This window comes from Thermobia domestica, chromosome 17, assembly GCF_964235325.1.
Source record: "Thermobia domestica chromosome 17, izTheDome1.hap1.1, whole genome shotgun sequence".
Classification (NCBI taxonomy): Eukaryota; Metazoa; Arthropoda; class Insecta; order Zygentoma; family Lepismatidae; genus Thermobia; species Thermobia domestica.
This window is the reverse complement of record NC_137470.1, coordinates 12,878,177-12,895,243: the sequence shown is the minus strand read 5'-3', so window position 1 is coordinate 12,895,243 and position 17,067 is coordinate 12,878,177. Positions and strand designations below refer to the sequence as shown.

Here is a 17,067-nt window from a genome sequence, read left to right as displayed (position 1 = left end):
TCGTAACGCATTTAATGAGCTTCGCCGGGATACTATGCTTGAATGATTTTTCCTTCAATTTATCCATATGTTTATCACTGTTATGCTCAACCAAGTGACCTGTTTTTCAACGGAAACACTATTTCTTCTCAGAGAGGTGTACAACAAGGCCAGCACTTTTCGCTATAACTATACACTCTTTAGTTAAATCACTGGATACCGAATTAGACATTTGGTACTTAGATGATGGAGTAACTGGTGGTGAACCCGAGGTGGTTCTTTCATCCTTAATAGAAATAAATAAGAAGGCATCACTTCTAGGCTTGCATCTTAACTTTTCTAAATGCGAGGTGGGTTGTCTTGGAACAGATGAAACCACATTCGACGACATCTTTAGAAGATTTAATGAGGCTGCACCAGGCATACGTCCTCTAACAATTCAGAATGCTTGTCTTCTAGGCGCTGCTCTCACGTCGGAAGCACTCACAAACGCTCTATTGAATAAAATATCTAATTTAGAATTATTCTTGTCTCGACTTTCCTCAATTTCAGCCCATTCAGCCTTTTTTCTTTTACGGGCATCTTTATCAATCCCTCGTTTAACCTATTTTTTACGATGCTTTCCATCTTGGCATGAGAGTTCTTTCCAGGAAAAATATAATACTGTCCTGAAAACTGGCCTTAAATCAATTCTGAACTACTCCTTAAATGACGACTCTTGGATGCAAGCATGTTTACCTGTTGGCTTGGGCGGTCTTGGTATTCGACGAGCTGTGGATATGGCGATTCCTACATTCTTAGCGTCATACCACGGATCTCGGCGTTTAATCGAAGCTCTCCTTCCACAGGGTTATTATTTGGACCCAGATGGTTCAGTTCAGGAAGGCTTTAATAAGTGGGCAAGCTTAGCAAATACAAAGCTCCCAGATATTAGCAAAAAGTATTATCAGTCATTTTGGTATACACCAATTGCATCTCAATTACATAATCATCTGTTACAATCTGTTGTGGTTCCGGAAGATAAAGCCAGGCTCCTTGCTGCCTCATCTCCCGAAGCGGGTGCATGGTTGATGGCGATACCTTCTCCGCCTTTAGGCCTTCATTTGTCAAATGAAAGCTTTCCAATTGCTGTTGCCTTACGTTTAGGTTTAGCTGTTTGTGAGCCTCATCGCTGTCCAACTTGTGGAGATGAGGTTAACCAACGTGGCCTGCATGGTCTTTCATGCATGAAGAGCGCTGGTAGATTCACCTGACACTCCTCTGTTAATGATGTAATACTACGAGCCCTTAACACAGCTGGAATTCCTTCAATACGAGAACCTTCTGGTTGCTGTCGTTCTGATGGAAAGAGACCGGATGGGATGACACTGGTTCCATGGATGAGAGGTAAATGTTTATTGTGAGACTTCACATGCGCTGATACATACGCTCATTCAAGTCTTCCTCTGTCAGTAATGAACGCTGGAGCTGTTGCTAATCGCAGAGAAGCTGAAAAGCAAAGAAAATACAACAACTTTCTCGAAAGTTTTGTTTGCACTCCAATCGCTATTGAAAGCAGTGGTGCTTGGGGTACAAGAAGTCTTGAATTCATAAGGGAGGTAGGAAGACGCATTTCTTGTGTTTCCGACGAAGTTCGCTCCACATCTTATCTAATACAGCACATATCTGTTTCTATCCAACGTGCTAACGTCTTGTCGGTCCTTGGCACTTTACCTCCTGGAAAGGAACTGGATGAGGTGTTTATACTCTGATAAGAATAATTTTATATATATTAATTCATAGACAATTTTTTTCTTTGACCTTATAATTATATATTTAAATTGTAATTTATATGAATGCAGTGTAATTATGCCATTTCGGTTAATAATCTTATTATTGTAAGTTTTATTGAGACATTGTAATAGCTTGCTACTATAGAATATTTGATAAATAAATTTCCCGATTATACACATAGTATCAGTATTAAAAGTACCCTGCAAAATCATTATCAAGTTATATTCTTACAAAGAGACAGTTATAGATATATGACAATCATTTTGGACATGAGTGTACACAACACTTTCATACAAAACTGATACATTTCACGTTTTCGAGTGTCATCAAAAAACTGTGTTTCTAGTCATTGCATTGAATTCCATGGAACTGGTAAACCTTTCCCACTCTACTCGAAAGTTTGAAAACTGTATCATAAAGTACGTACTAGAGAGTATGGTGGCAGGAAAGAAAGGGAAAGGGCGAAGGAGACTACAATTAATGGACGATATAAAAACAGAAAAATCGTACGTGAAGACGAAGAGGTCAGCGGAAGACCGTGGAGTATGAAAGCTTCTCAGTTGCGGTAAGTAACTTGCCAATAATGGAAGAATAACCTATCATGATGATGACGAGAAAAGTTTGAAAATGTCACTTACCATTGTTGCTGAAATAGTTCCAGGAAAGTAATCATCAGAATAAGAATCCCAGTACATACAAAAAGAATATTAGTGATTGTTAATAAAAAGCTGTATTATCTGATTGCCATAATTGGTAAATATTTCGAAACTTGACTTTAAACCATGCATAAAATAATCTAACAATATTAGACTTCAAATTAAAAAAAGAAGAATTACGAAACACATCTTAGGTCTCAGTACAGAACAAATCATTCAAAGTTGCTTACCTTTGGGTCGTAGATATTCAACTTGGCTCCTTCATCCAGCAGTTTGTTTGAAATGTAGATAGCAGGAGATTCCCGTGTATCGCCAGTATTCTTCTTGAACGCAAATCCCAATATGGCGATTCTTTTGTCCGTCACCGTATTGAAAAGCGATTCGACCACCTGCTCAGCAAAACGAGATTTCTGGTATTCGTTCATATCAATCACCTACAAAATCAAAGAGAACACTAGAAACCACTCTGATAACACAAATTGTGTCATGGACAAGTAAACAGGCACTTATTCCTGTTGTTTATGAAAATTGCAATACCCAGAAAGACTTATGCTAGAATAATGAAATTTATTCCAGAGATTGGGTACATGACAAGACACAGAGATTAGAATTAGAGAACTGTACATCGCCTATGACTCTGAAAAATCAGCATTGTCTGAATTTACCGGGTGCTGAGATCAGCGCCTCTATACGTCCTGACATGGAATCAAGAAGGTGCTGGATATCTTCCTGGGGAATAATCGGCCACGCGGTTTCTACGCGAGTCCACAAGGCATCCATATTTACCGGCGGTGGACCGTGACAAAGAAGTTTGCGCAAAACCATATCCCAGACATGCTCGATGGGCATGTCAGGGAACTGGGCAGAACAGAGAAGTAGTGATATCTGGCATTCTGCGAAGAAAACTTGCACATTCCTCACTACATGTAGCTTGGCATTGTTCTGCTGAATTATGGCGTCTGGAGTTGCTTGTAGGCAGGGCTTCACCTCGGGTTCTAAAACCTCATCAATATACCTGTTGCTGTCTAGACTGTTCTGGATACGGAAAAATTGCGATCGCATGTTGTAACCACATCATCACACTCGGCGTTTCTCTGTTATAATGCTCACCAATGCAAGCTGGCAGATTGTGATCACCACTGTAGCGTCGTATGCGTATGCGACCATCACTCTGGAACAAGTTGAAACGGGACTCGTCTGAAAACACCACATTTTACTATTCAAAACGCCAGTGACGGTGTTTGCGTGCCCATATCAGTCTGTTCAGTGTGTAGTTTCTGGTCAAGGGGAGCCGTTGCAACAGTATGATAGCCACCTGTCCAGGTTTCAGCAAACGATGTCGAACAATTAACGAAAACATGGCAGCACCCGTGACAGTGGTCCAGCATTGAACCAACATGGTGGATGTCGCTGTCCGATCCCTTATGGCCATACGGATAAGGGGCGCTATCCCGTGCTGTGGCCACATTTGTGGTCTAGTCCTTGATCGTCGCTTTGTACGACCCTCTTCTGTCTACTGCTTCCACACACGATCACTGTCGTCGCAGCATATCCTGTACGAGCAGCAATTTCGCAGTACGACAAATCCCGATTCTCGCTGACCAATCATTTTGCCTTGTTCGAACTCACTCAACTGCGTATACTGCGCTCTTTGACGTCGAGGAGGCATACTGGCACTTACCTACGTGTTTTCACTTTGATTGACACTATCCACTGCCTCCCTGCGACATGCACTGGCCTTGTGTGGTACCGATCACAGATGAGAGGGCACTGCCAGCCATACATGGACGCCATCCGTCTGAAATTTTAATCACTTTTTCACACAGCATCCTTACACATATTCGCAAGGTTTGGATTCATTGAGGCCATTCGTTCTGGATGTTGCAATTTTCATAAAAGGAAGTGTATTTAGCAAATCAAGCAGTATAAGGCTACAATTACAGAGTAGATGAAAAGTCACCATACACACAAAACTAAAAAAAATACCCGTTCTTTGCACGGGAAGAATATGATTTATACTCGTACGAAATATAATTTTCGTAATTTTAAGAGAAAAATCAAAAAAGAAGGACGAAGATACAATTATGGAAAGTTTTCTCCGTAAATAACTATACATGAATGGAAATTTATAAATATAAAAAAATAGACGAAATTGTAGCAAAAACATACACGACTGTTGCTAGTAACTGCACTATCGCCTGCAGAATTTAAATGAGATTAAATAATTCACTTTGAAGTCCCTAGATTATGCCTTTTAGCCTAGGGGAGACGGATAATTAAGGCAAATGATGGAAGAACTGGTGGAATGAGAAAGAGGGAGGAAACGGGAGTTTCCCGAGAAAATTCATGGACACGATGTTGTCCACCACAAACTTGGACGCGTTTCAAATCAGGGACCCCATACACCACAAGTAACGCTCTACCACTGACCCACCGTGCTCTCAAACCATTTCTCCAAACTTTCTTACCTGTTGCCAATAAGCTGCTACTTCTGGTAAGTTGAGACATTCGCATATGTATACCAAATTAAGTATATCTTTCTGGAAGCAGCTGCCACCAAAACCTGGAAAAACAAAATCTATATCAGCTTCTCGGTTCTCACAATTCTGACAATAAAGACTTGATTGTCACTTGCAGGAAAAGAATAATAATAACTCACATGAAATACTACATAGAAATTATCCCACACTTGCTATTTAAGGTGATCTACACGATGTCCCAAAATTCACTCGACTATCACACGCACTAAATAAAAATTCGCTCGACAGTTACTAAATAAAAATTCGCTCGACAGTTACTAAATAAAAATTCGCTCGACAGTTCCTAAATAAAAGTTCGTTGGACAGTTACTAAATAAAAATTCGCTCGACAGTTCCTAAATAAAAATTCGCTCGACAGTTCCTAAATAAAAATTTACTTATAACTTAACTCTACGCAAGTCATTGAAATGCATTATTCATATCGAACCATAAAGAGTGCCAGTGCCTGTAAATTATCTTTTTTAAAAAATCATGTACACCTGTATTTTAATAGAAAAAACTATAAAATGGGTGTCAACCTGGAAGAAACTTTTTTTTTTGTTTGTTTTCTTACAAATGAAGTACTTAGAGGATTACATTTCTTGAAACATTGCATTCTGGCAGTTCATGCACGTGTTATATGTTAGTAATGCTACGTACCATATCATTTAGCAAGTCCTCATCTGTGTGCGGCGATTTAGAAACGACGAAGCTGGTATGTTAACGGAGAAAGTTGTGAAAGTCAATTTTCCCGAAATGTGCAATTTGTTATACCATCTTTATCCTGTAACCGCTTCAAATGTACAACCACAGGGTGGCCCAAAAGCAGGTATACAATCCCGTACTGACCGGCTCATGGCATTTTATATAATTTGCTTATTGTTATCCATACAAGTAGTGACTTAGTTTCTTCTCTTTTCACTCCTACTTCAAGCTTGGAACAGAACTAATTATCTTAATAAACTAAAATGTCAAACTTGATCGATGCAGGACTGTATACTTACTTTTGGGTCACTCTGTATAGTCGAGACGTTGATGAACCGAACCCAATCACGTGGCACTAGCGTCTAAAGCAGAACACAGTGCGCTTGTCATTGGCTGCTGCTGATTTCATTTCTTTCAAAGCATTCAGCTGTTGCCATGTCACGCAAATAAGCAAAAGTCGTACATCCGTAACAGATTGGGAAAGTTCAGAGCAGTACGCTAAATTGCAATACAGCATAACTTTTCATGTGCTTCCAAAGTTAGCAAAAAAAAAAAAAAAAAAAAAAAAAAAAAAAAAAAAAAACGTGGGTGCAGCCAGACCGGGAGTAACAGCGGTTCAAGTATAGTTGTGGTAAAAAATATATATATCGGGTGTTCTAAAAGTGGCGCCCAAGGACTACAGACCACTATTCTACGAGTTAAAATAACGCGAAAATATATACATAATTGTATATGTTTCGGGTCCTTGTTTGGAGACGTGAATTGCACTATACGACTACGTCGCAGATAAAGAACCGCAGAGCAGATCTACCAATCAACCAAATATTTACATCGGTTCTTTCCAGATGGCAGTTAAAGTCAACAGACGTTGACACTAGCGCCATTTGTTAACGTAACAATCGATGTAATTGCTTGATGAATTCGTAGAGCAATGCTAATGGTTCTAAGTTAATCTACAACGTTACCACACAGTGAAACTTTTGATTCCCTATAGCGGCTGAAGAAGGTCCCGGAGGATATGCCATTATATTAACACTTTCGCTATATTTTGACCTGTACAATAGCGCTCTGTTGTCCGTGGGCACCATTTTTAGAACACTCAATACATCGAAGTTTCCTATTATTCCAGGCTGTTCCGCTCCTCATATTGTAAAATAGTGGCAATTCTTGTTTTATCGCAACCTGAAGAAGCATGTATGAGGTTATCATTTGTAAAAAATATGTTTAGATTTTTATGATGTAAAATACATAACATCCGTTATGTCAGGTTTTCATGGAATTTAATATGATCTTAAAATCAAGAATTTAGGTCTTAATGGTGTACAATATTCGTACGGAAGGCTGCTAAAATTCTTAAAAAAATTAAACTTTTTTCATTCAAGCAATAATAATAATACAGAAACATTTTGCATAAAGCACAAAGAATGAAAGAGTGGACCGAGACTCGAAGCCGGAATCTTTGGCACACCATGCCGATGAGTTAACCACTACGCTACTCAATCAGCTTCCCAGAACAACCACATATTCCCCCAGCGGTGAAGTCCGTGCCCTCCACTCAGAGCACACGGCTTGTACTACAGCCTAGCTGCTATGCAACGCTCACAATTGTAAAAAAGGTTTTCTCAGTACATGGACACTGGATTGTCCAAACACAGCAGCTAGGCTGAGGTATAAGCCATGTCTTCAGAGTGGAGAGCACCGGATACAGTAGTGAGAGAGAGTGTGGCTGTTCCAGGAAGCGAAGCGGATCGCATATTGGTTCAAGCATCGGCACGGTATGCTGGAGATCCTGGGTTCGAGTTTTGGTCCAGTCATTAGCTTTTTTACTCTTTGCGTGTTATTGAATTCGCACCTATAGAGGATCTGGTGTATAAAAAAAATGTTTTTTCTTGCTTTCATTAATATATCTTGCATAATAGTTTTGAACAACACGAATTTTCATTAGTATACATATTTACGAATTGCTACTAACTTTGCAAGATTATTACTATTTTAAATGATCAAATACTATGTCAGTTGAGCTGAGTATTGGCTTGTGATATGACGATGGGTGCGGCAGAACCGACTAAGCAGTTTGCCTTTGTTCAGTCGTTGACCCCATTTCAGTAGCTAATATGGTCTGGACCGGTGCACACCGTGGTTTTGCCGTTCGCGCTTATTATGAAAACAACAGATCTGTGATCGCTACACAACGATCTTTGAGAGGTGATGTCGAGTGGCCTGCGCGGTCACCAGAATTGTGCTTTTGTGACTACTTTCTTTGGGGATATCTGAAGGAAAAGGTTTTCAAAAGCCGCCCTCACACCCTACCAGAGTTAAAACAGCGGATTATTGACGAAGTGAATGCCATACCCCGCGATATGTGTGCAAGAGCTGCTCGAAACTTCAGGGATTGTCTACAACAATGTATTGATGCTAACGGCCGCCATCTTGAGGACATTATTTTCAAAACTAAATGAATGTAAAATGGTATATTGTACTAATTTAGAAAATGAAAACATTTTTTTCTCTATATATCCAGATTTACTTATTGCTTCTTAAAACTGCTTAGTTGGTTCTGCCGCACTCTGTATTTACAACTGACGAATGAAGAAACTGTGACTCAGTGGTTGACATTCATTTTTGGTGGAAGAAGTCCCTGATTTGATGCGAGACCACCGTTTTCGTGGGTTTCCTCGCAATTTCCCCGTTTCCTCCCACATTAGCAATTAATAATCCATCTTCTTTAGCCTAATGAACATAACATAAGGCACAAAATAAAGATTTCATTTGCTTTCATCCATCAAAACACGGATAGTTTAATCAAGTGTGGAAATCAAAGTATGGCGAATTTCTCAAAAATGACTTTAAACGATTTCCTATATCAAAACTTAATTAACAATGTCATGGTATATGCCATATTTCTGAGAAAGATGCAGAAGGCGTTCCTTAGTCTTGGGGTTAAGTTCCATCGAGAAATTTTCTTGAAAATGACTCAGGATTCTGATCATTTTCCGTAAATAAACATTTCACTAACAACCCTACGATATGCTATAAGAAATTTATCTTGAAAAATAAACATGAGGTAGTTTACTCCTTGTAGTTTATTATTATTATTACAGGCTTTCCAATGCTAATGGGAAAAAAATATAGGAAATCACGACGAAAAAATATAGGAGGTTTGGTGAAGCTGTGAAAAAGGAACATTTCAATTTACTGAAACATTTTGAAAGAACAAGGAACAAAGTAACTCATATAACAATATTTCTATCTATTGGAAGGAACATTTCAATTATCCAATAGGAAGAAATGAATATATCACATGGAAATTATACCAATTGTTATATGAACATAAATGGGTAATTATCTCGTTGCAAAATTTTATACGAATTTCTTAGTGTTTTCATACGTAGCTCACGAGTACTAAGCAACGACCATAAGGAAATTGTGAAAAGGACCTAAATCAGAAAATCAGTGTTTTCAAGTATACGCCTCCAGATCTTCATCATTTGCAAGATCCTATCATTTCTATGTTACTTTCTTTCTTTTTTTTTTTTTTTTCAAATAATATTCATAAGTTGCAAAAATCAATACAAAATTCATTAAAAAAACATGACACAAAGAGTTAGTTAAATATTTGAATACAGAATTGCACATAGAACTTAGTACATCTAAGGAAATATGTACAACAGCAAATGTATCAAGTGTAACTTTCATTTTTTAAAAATTTTTTTTAAGTGTCTGAATGTGCTTATTTGCCATCTTCTGTTTCTCTTTCTTCTGCTCGTCTTGACTTTTCTGTAGTTCATTCATCTTTAAAAATGAGGTCTAGATCATTGCCTGGACAACACTAACGTCAGCCGTGTCCTTTTTTGCTAGCGCAAAAGATAATCTTGTCTGAGCATCTTTCATCAGTCTAGTAGCTACTTCTATTTCCTTCTGTACTGTTTGGTCTATTTCATTTAATTTCTTCAGAGACGATTCACTCTTTGAAATTTCCTTTGATATAGCTTCTAGCTTCGCATTTCTTAAAGCACTTTTTTTCTCTGGAAATCTTTGCCACTGCTACCTCTTTGGACCTGCACTCTTCCAAGTAATCTTTATACTTTCTCCAGGCCTGCCGTGTCGTGACAAAACGCTGTAACTTTGGCGGAGCAGTTTTGCGAAAATGAGCCGTAAAGTTTTCATCCGAAAATGTGATGTGTATTGTGTAGAACCAGTGTATCTTGACTTTGGAAACACGTGGTTACATGTAATGTTACGTAAATGCATGTTGTGTGATTAAATTTGGTGAAAATTGATTGGTTGTCCATTATTGCCTAGTTACACTGGTTCTACACCATACAGATCACATTTTCGGATGAAAACTTACGGCTCTTTTTCGCAAAACTGCTGCGCCAAAGTTACAGCGTTTTGTCACGACACGGCAGAGGCGTTCTACATAGCATCTATTAACGCTGTTATGTTATTTGCTTATGTTATTTTCACAAGTTCAAATACCAATGCCACAAAAATATAGGAGATTTCGTTAAAATATAGAAATAGGGGTTTATAGAAAGAGACGCAAATATATAGGAAAAATAGGAAATATAGGAGCATTGGAAAGCCTGTTATTATTGTTACTGACATGATTTAAGAAGTGGGAGCGAGAAATGTACCGCACTGTCCTGTACCTTTATTTTACATGTAGAAGTCAGGTAACGTGTAAATTTGCTGCAAATTTCAAATTCAGTTCTTTCAGAATTATCATACTTTTTACTTTCAAGTGACAATAGGAGACAAGAAAGTATGGTGATCGTGAAAAAATCGAATCGATGTGAAAATTAACTTTGTTATTAGCTCCCAGTGTAAGCATATTGGGACATAGTTTCATTCCAGGTGTATGTGGGTATGGAAGTGGTACTTTATTTCTCGATAACTACTAGCCAAATCTGAACCAAAGAGTGTGGCCAAGTTTAGTCCCAATTTCGTCTCCCCATGAATTTGCCCGAACGTGATTGCAATCGATAGCTTCCGATGCGTAGAACACGCCTGTGAAGGAACCGGAGTGGTCAGATGCACCGTTCCTGAGATATTGCGTTCCAAAGGTGTGGGATGCCACGAGATCGCGCCAGCATCGATGTTAAGATCGACGAGGCACATTAGTTTATGAAACTCAATCAGAAACATCCTCATCATTAGAAGCATTTTCAATGCGAAGTGAAATGTTGGACAATCGAAGACAGGGCACAACAAACTCATTGTTGTGGCTGTAAGAGAAGTACCAAATAATGGTGACCATGTATGGACATCATCCTACAGAAAAACAACGAGCTTGATGAACGAGTTTAATATGATACGGAGTTGTGTCTGTGACCACAGTAACGTGTTAGCTTCACACTTTATACCAATACCCTCGGAGAGTAAAGAGGCGATCTCGCAGCCGCGCCTCGATACTGGCGCCATCTTGTGGTATCCCACATCTTTGGAACGCGATATCGCAGGAACGGTGCATCTGTCCACTCTGATTACTTCACAGGCGTGTTCTGCTCATCGGAAGCTATCGTTTGCACTTAAGTTCGGGCAAATTCATGCGGAGATGAAATTGGGGCTCCATGTTAATGCTTTTGTTTGCCACACTATTTAACGAGCAAATAGCGCATGGTCTAGGAAACAGAATATTTTGTGGCCGCGTTAGGCGCGGGTAAGCTCATTTTGTATGTGATACTTTATTTCTCGATTACTACTGACCGGATGTGAACGAAATTCGGTAGGCAGGTAGCCCATCACGTAGGAACTAAAGATCGCAATTTTGGCGGCCAGATTTGGTCAGTGAGAGCTCGGCTCGACAACAGGGACTGCATTCCACAGGTTTGCACGCCGAGAGCTTTTGAGTTCAATTCATTTCGGCTTCTTTAACTAGATTAAGATTGTAGCAATAACTATTTGTAAATTAAATTATGACGTTTTCACGCAGTATCATGAATACGGAATAATGTAAAATTCAAGAAAATCTACAACCTGAAACGGGACGAATCCAATCCTTGTCTTCCATGTATCAGTTTTTGATCAGTGAACAAGAGACTTTCCGACTAAACCTCTAATAACAGAAGGATTCTGATGAAAATTTCACCTAATCAACTAACTATTTTGTAGACATTTTAAACTAAATATATACACCCTCCATTCCAAAAGAAACCGAACTTTTGAAAAAAAATAGTACCACTAGTGCCATCTGCTGTAATATTTTACCGGTAGATGGCGTAGTCCCTCATTGACAACTGGTATAAATGTCATGACATTTGGATGCACGGCAACAAAGTTATTGCGTTTCAACTGTCAGTGTGTTGTGTACATCGGTCGGAAAATGAGTTTCAAACAACGAGCTGCAATTGAGTTTTGTGTTAAACTGGGTTAAACTTTTAGTGAAACGCACCAAATGCTACAAAATGCATATGGTGATGAGTGTCTATCCCGTACGCAAGTTTACGAGTGGTTCAGGCGATTCAAATCGGGTAGAGAGACGCTGGATGATGACGAAAGATCAGGCCGTCCCAGAACCGGATTATCGGAAGAAAACATCGAAAAAGTGCGTGAACTCATCAAACATAACAAAAAAGCGTCGGTGAAAGTTATTGAAATGGAATTAGGCATTCCTCAAACAACCGCATACCGCATTTTGACCGAAGTTTTGGGCCTTAAGAAGGTTAATTCGCGGTTTGTACCACACAAACTCACCGAAGACCAAAAAGTTGATCGAATTGCGCATTGCAAAGACATCGTTAAAAGTGCTCGGCAGGATCGAAACTTCTTGAAATCGATTGTAACTGGTGACGAGACGTGGTGTTTTGAATATGAGCCCGAAACAAAGCGGCAAAGTGCTGAATGGAGAGCGCCGGATGAAGGAACACCCAAAAAAAGTCGCTTTGTGAAGTCAAAAATTAAGGTGATGCTGATTTGTTTTCACGATTCAAAACGAATTATCCACAAAGAATTTGTTCAGCCCGGCCAGACAGTCACTGGAGAGTTTTACTTGGGCGTCATGAAGCGTTTGCTGGCAAGAATTCGTCGTATTCGGCCCGAATATCGCGAAATCGGCAGTTGGACTCTTTTGGACGATAATGCACCATCACATCGTTCGCGACTTGTAACTGAATTTTTGGTCAAAAATCACATTATTCGGTTGCATCATCCGCCCTATTCACCAGATCTCGCTCCGTGCGATTTCTATCTGTTCCCGAAACTGCATTGGGCGATGAAAGGAAAGTGGCACGCATCGATTGATGCCATTGAGAAGGCGACGACCGCCGTCCTAAAGACCATTCCAATAAAGGACATGGAGAAGTCGTTTGACAACTTGTTGGAGCGTGCAAATATGTGTATCGATGCAGAATGGGAATACATTGATTAATAAAAATGATTTGTTCCAAAATGTACATTGCTTTTTTGTTTTTTTTAAAACGTTCGGTTTCTTTTGGAATGGAGGGTGTATTTTAAAGTCTAAAGGAGGAATGAAAAAAGCAAAAAGTGATGTCTGAAGCACGTAAGTGATAAAGCAACCGTCTTCAAACGAGACACACACCTGGCTTCAATTCTCTGCCAATTGAACGTTTTTTTTTTGTTTTTTTTTTTAATAGATTTGTACTTCTAATGACCAACTAAACCACAATCGTTAGTTCTAAAGAAACAATTACGTATTTCCAAATATGAGTGATTGCCGAACTGTATGGTACGATGTATTTTGGTCATTTCTATTTCTAAACAAGAACAAGTTACTAAATACATGGTGAGCCAAAACAACCTTCACATTTAAAAGGCGAATAAAGCAAAAATTATTGCAGATTAGACAGTTTTTTTTTTTTATTTATTTAATAATTGAAAATAGTTGTAATTACTTAGTTTTGATTTGTTCTGTTCTTGCACTCTCCTTAGGAAGCCGAACAGCTGCAGCATACTTCTTTGTAGAACGTTCTGGAGACTTCAAAATAGACTGTCTCACAGATTCGATATTGCAACAGTGAACCTGTTTTTCGGAAGTTCTCGACCAACTGAAAGATACTTTTCTCATCAGGACCATCTTCACTACGTAGAACAGCAAATTTTAAGTGAAAAGCTCTTTGTACTGTAATCACAGAACTGCTACTGTTGAAAAACATTTCGACTGCGTACGTGCAATGAGCTCCTGGTCAAACCATAATGGCGACTGGAAACGACAGGAGAGGTGAGCGGAAGCGATGATTCCAATTATGTTGCCCCTCCACTAAAAGCGCTACACTCAATCAAAAAGTGAGTTTATTGGCTATTATTTACAACAATTATATTGTCAATTGTGTAATTTCAACACACAATAGAACAGAATAATTAAAAACTGTTTTTAATATAAAATGGTTTTGAATAAGTAAGTGTTTATCTCCATTTTTTTTTTTTTTCGTTTACCTTTAAAATGTGGAAGATTTTATTCGATCACCCTGTACTTTCTTAGAAATGATTATATTTTGATATCGAAATTTGATTCCACTTTATTATGAAAAACTTTTCTTTGAAGTTAAAACATGTTGTGTAGTTGCATCACTCGTGAAGAAAATATTGGTTACTAGTTAGTGGTGTTCAAATCGAGTTTTCGGAAAACTGAAAATCGCTTTTTAAAAAGTTGAAATTCCACAATATCGATTTTCAGTTTTCAAAATCGACGTTCGGTTTCGGTTTTCAAAACTAAAACTCGATTTTTGTTTTCTTTCTTCACTGCGGAAACGCTGTTTAAGGTGAATGTTGTAACCGGCCAATTATACACTTTTTATTTCTGTTGTACTTTGGATTCAAATTTAACTTTAATTGTCAAAGAAGGTAAACAAAACAAGGAAAAGATTCCTTCACATAATTTCAGGTCAAAAATCTAAACTATATATAAAACCACATGAGCTGACAAATTATTGAGCACTTCCTGCAGGGCTACAATGATTAAATTTGGCTTGATTACAGGTTTCTGGAACAAACCCATGTTTTAGGTACTTAGAATTGGAATAAAAACTTGAAATTCGTTATGCTTGTATGTTTTCGTTAGCATTACCTAAGTAAATCAGTAAAAATAAAAAAATCCAACTTTACAGTGGTTTTATGGACAACTGAAAAATCTTTCCCATGTTATTTATATGGGACGTCTTCTACACCCCAAAATGTTTAGGGACTTTCGACAGGATTAGAATGATGAAATTGGGCATGATTGTAGCCTTCCAGGACTAACCGATAGGAAAATTGCCAAAAGTGAATATTTTTAATTTTTAAGGGGTGTAAAGGGGGATGAAGAAATTCCCATGTTATTTAAATGGGCGCTTTCTTGGGATACAAAATCTTACCTTTTAGATTGTTGAAAAAGGAAAAGAAACGATAGAATTGAGGGTTGAAGGGGTGCAAGGCCGTAGGCTAGCAAAGACAGTGTTTGGGGGCGAAGCTAAAGGCTAGTCTATTATAAAATGTTAAGAATTATTATGTAATTTTGTCTGCGAATTCGTTTTATGTGCTGAAGATAGTTTGATTTACATAATGAACTTTCTCATTATGTAGATCTTGCGTTGACAGATTTCTTCGTCTGAACCAAATTCTGTGTTGTCCATGAACCCGATTTTCGGGGTCACTTTCTCGATAGCATAGTTCTACGTCATAAGCATGGGCACTTTGGGTAACAACCTCAACTAAAGTAATAGTATATAACCTCACGATATTTCCGGGGTAGTATGGTCTGCTACCAGACATTATATCGTTAGCTGTTTCGATGTAACTTGAAAATTGGAAACACATTTTTATCTTCAGACTCCGAATATCATACAGTATATTCCAATATCTGATCCCTGAAGAGATTCATTACGGTGATAAGTATGTTAAACAATACTCAAAATGGGTCGTATACTCCGGTATTGATATATTCTGACACTTCTTCTTTCCAATAATTTTCATACCAGTACCTTCCATAGTGAGATTGTACATGAAAACTTTTAATTGGACGGAAGACTTGAAAATTCATATAGAAAATATATAGGCTACCGGCGCTAGTGATGAATATTTCTCATTTCGAGCAGTGGATATATCGGGAATGCTTCGAAAACTAAGAAAATGGTAATCTTAAAGAAACGAATAACAATGGAATATCGTTCTTCATAATTCGATTGCATGTAAGTATTTTTGTAATGGACAAATGATCAAAATCGCCAATGGTTATTGGGTTTTGGAACCATTTTATAATTTCAAAACCGAAATTCAATTTCGACTTTTATAACATGTTTGATTTCAAAAACCGAAAATCAATTTCGGGTTTTCAAATATTCGATTCTAAAAAAGCGAAAATGTCATGAAATGTGAACAGCACTAGTTGTTACATGAAAGGGGTTTATTTATTTGTGAAGCATGACTAAAATCACCTGAGTCGTTTGTCAAAATCGTTGGTGAAAAACTCACCCCTAACAGTAAAAATAAACTACCTTCTGAATTACTTAACCCACTATGGGTTTGCTAATGAAATACTGATGCATGAAATATAAACAGAATCATTAGAGCAGTTACCAAGAAAACGGCGATTTCTTCATTTCACGCTTCAGTAAAGTGTTCTTAATTTTGAGGGTAGGAAGAAAATTCGAAAAATGCCCCAGCGAATCTTGTTTATAAAACCTTTAGTTTAAAACTCGGTGTGGATTGTAGGCGAGTGAACATTTTTACATCGGGATGAACGGACGAACATCGAGAAATCGGTTTATAGGGGCCACAAAACGTGTAAATCCGTTGAAATCTCGAATTCTATTTTTTCATGATCACAATATTTTCTTCTATTCTATCGTCGCTCAAAGAAAAAAAGGAAAAAAAAAGACTAAATAATGAATACTATACGCACTTTCGCCAAATGCTTCATGAGAGAGAGAGGAGAGAGAGAGAGAGAGAGAGAGAGAGAGAGAGAGAGAGAGAGAGAGAGGAGAGAGAGAGAGAGAGAGAGAGAGAGAGAGAGAGAGAGAGAGAGAGAGAGAGAGAGAGAGAGAGAGAGAGAGAGAGAGAGAGAGAGAGAGAGAGAGAGAGAGAGAGAGAGAGAGAGAGAGAGAGAGAGAGAGAGAGAGAGAGAGAGAGAGAGAGAGAGAGAGAGAGAGAGAGAGAGAGAGAGAGAGAGAGAGAGAGAGAGAGAGAGAGAGAGAGAGAGAGAGAGAGAGAGAGAGAGAGATATGACGATGTATGGAGAAAAGAAAAATCAGAGGACGGAAAAAGAAGTGAATTGTCCAGCTGGACACCATGCTGAAATGCGTGATCACGTGATACCGTCACAAGGATGTGAGTAGACGGGACTACAGCAGAGGAAGATAAAAGTAATGGGACGAGAGTGGTCGGTAAAAGTGCAAACGAGACAGTAAATAATAGAGAGAAACTTTTGTATGGAATAGGGAACATGAATGAACAATAAATTACAAAAAAAAAATAATAAAAACAACCCGAGGTGAACCGAC

At 38.3% G+C, this 17,067-nt stretch overlaps 1 protein-coding gene across 1 annotated transcript in view; it reads right to left on the bottom strand.

Moving 5' to 3' along the window:
• Positions 1 to 17,067, bottom strand: part of sgl (UDP-glucose 6-dehydrogenase sgl) — an 82,802-nt gene that overhangs the window by 26,013 nt on the left and 39,722 nt on the right. Inside the window, exons 7-8 of the mRNA XM_081744739.1 lie at positions 4,877 to 4,971; positions 2,639 to 2,842 (exon numbers count right to left, since the gene is read on the bottom strand). Coding sequence (XP_081600865.1) covers positions 2,639 to 2,842; positions 4,877 to 4,971 — 299 coding nt within the window. The remainder of the gene's footprint in view (positions 1 to 2,638; positions 2,843 to 4,876; positions 4,972 to 17,067) is intronic.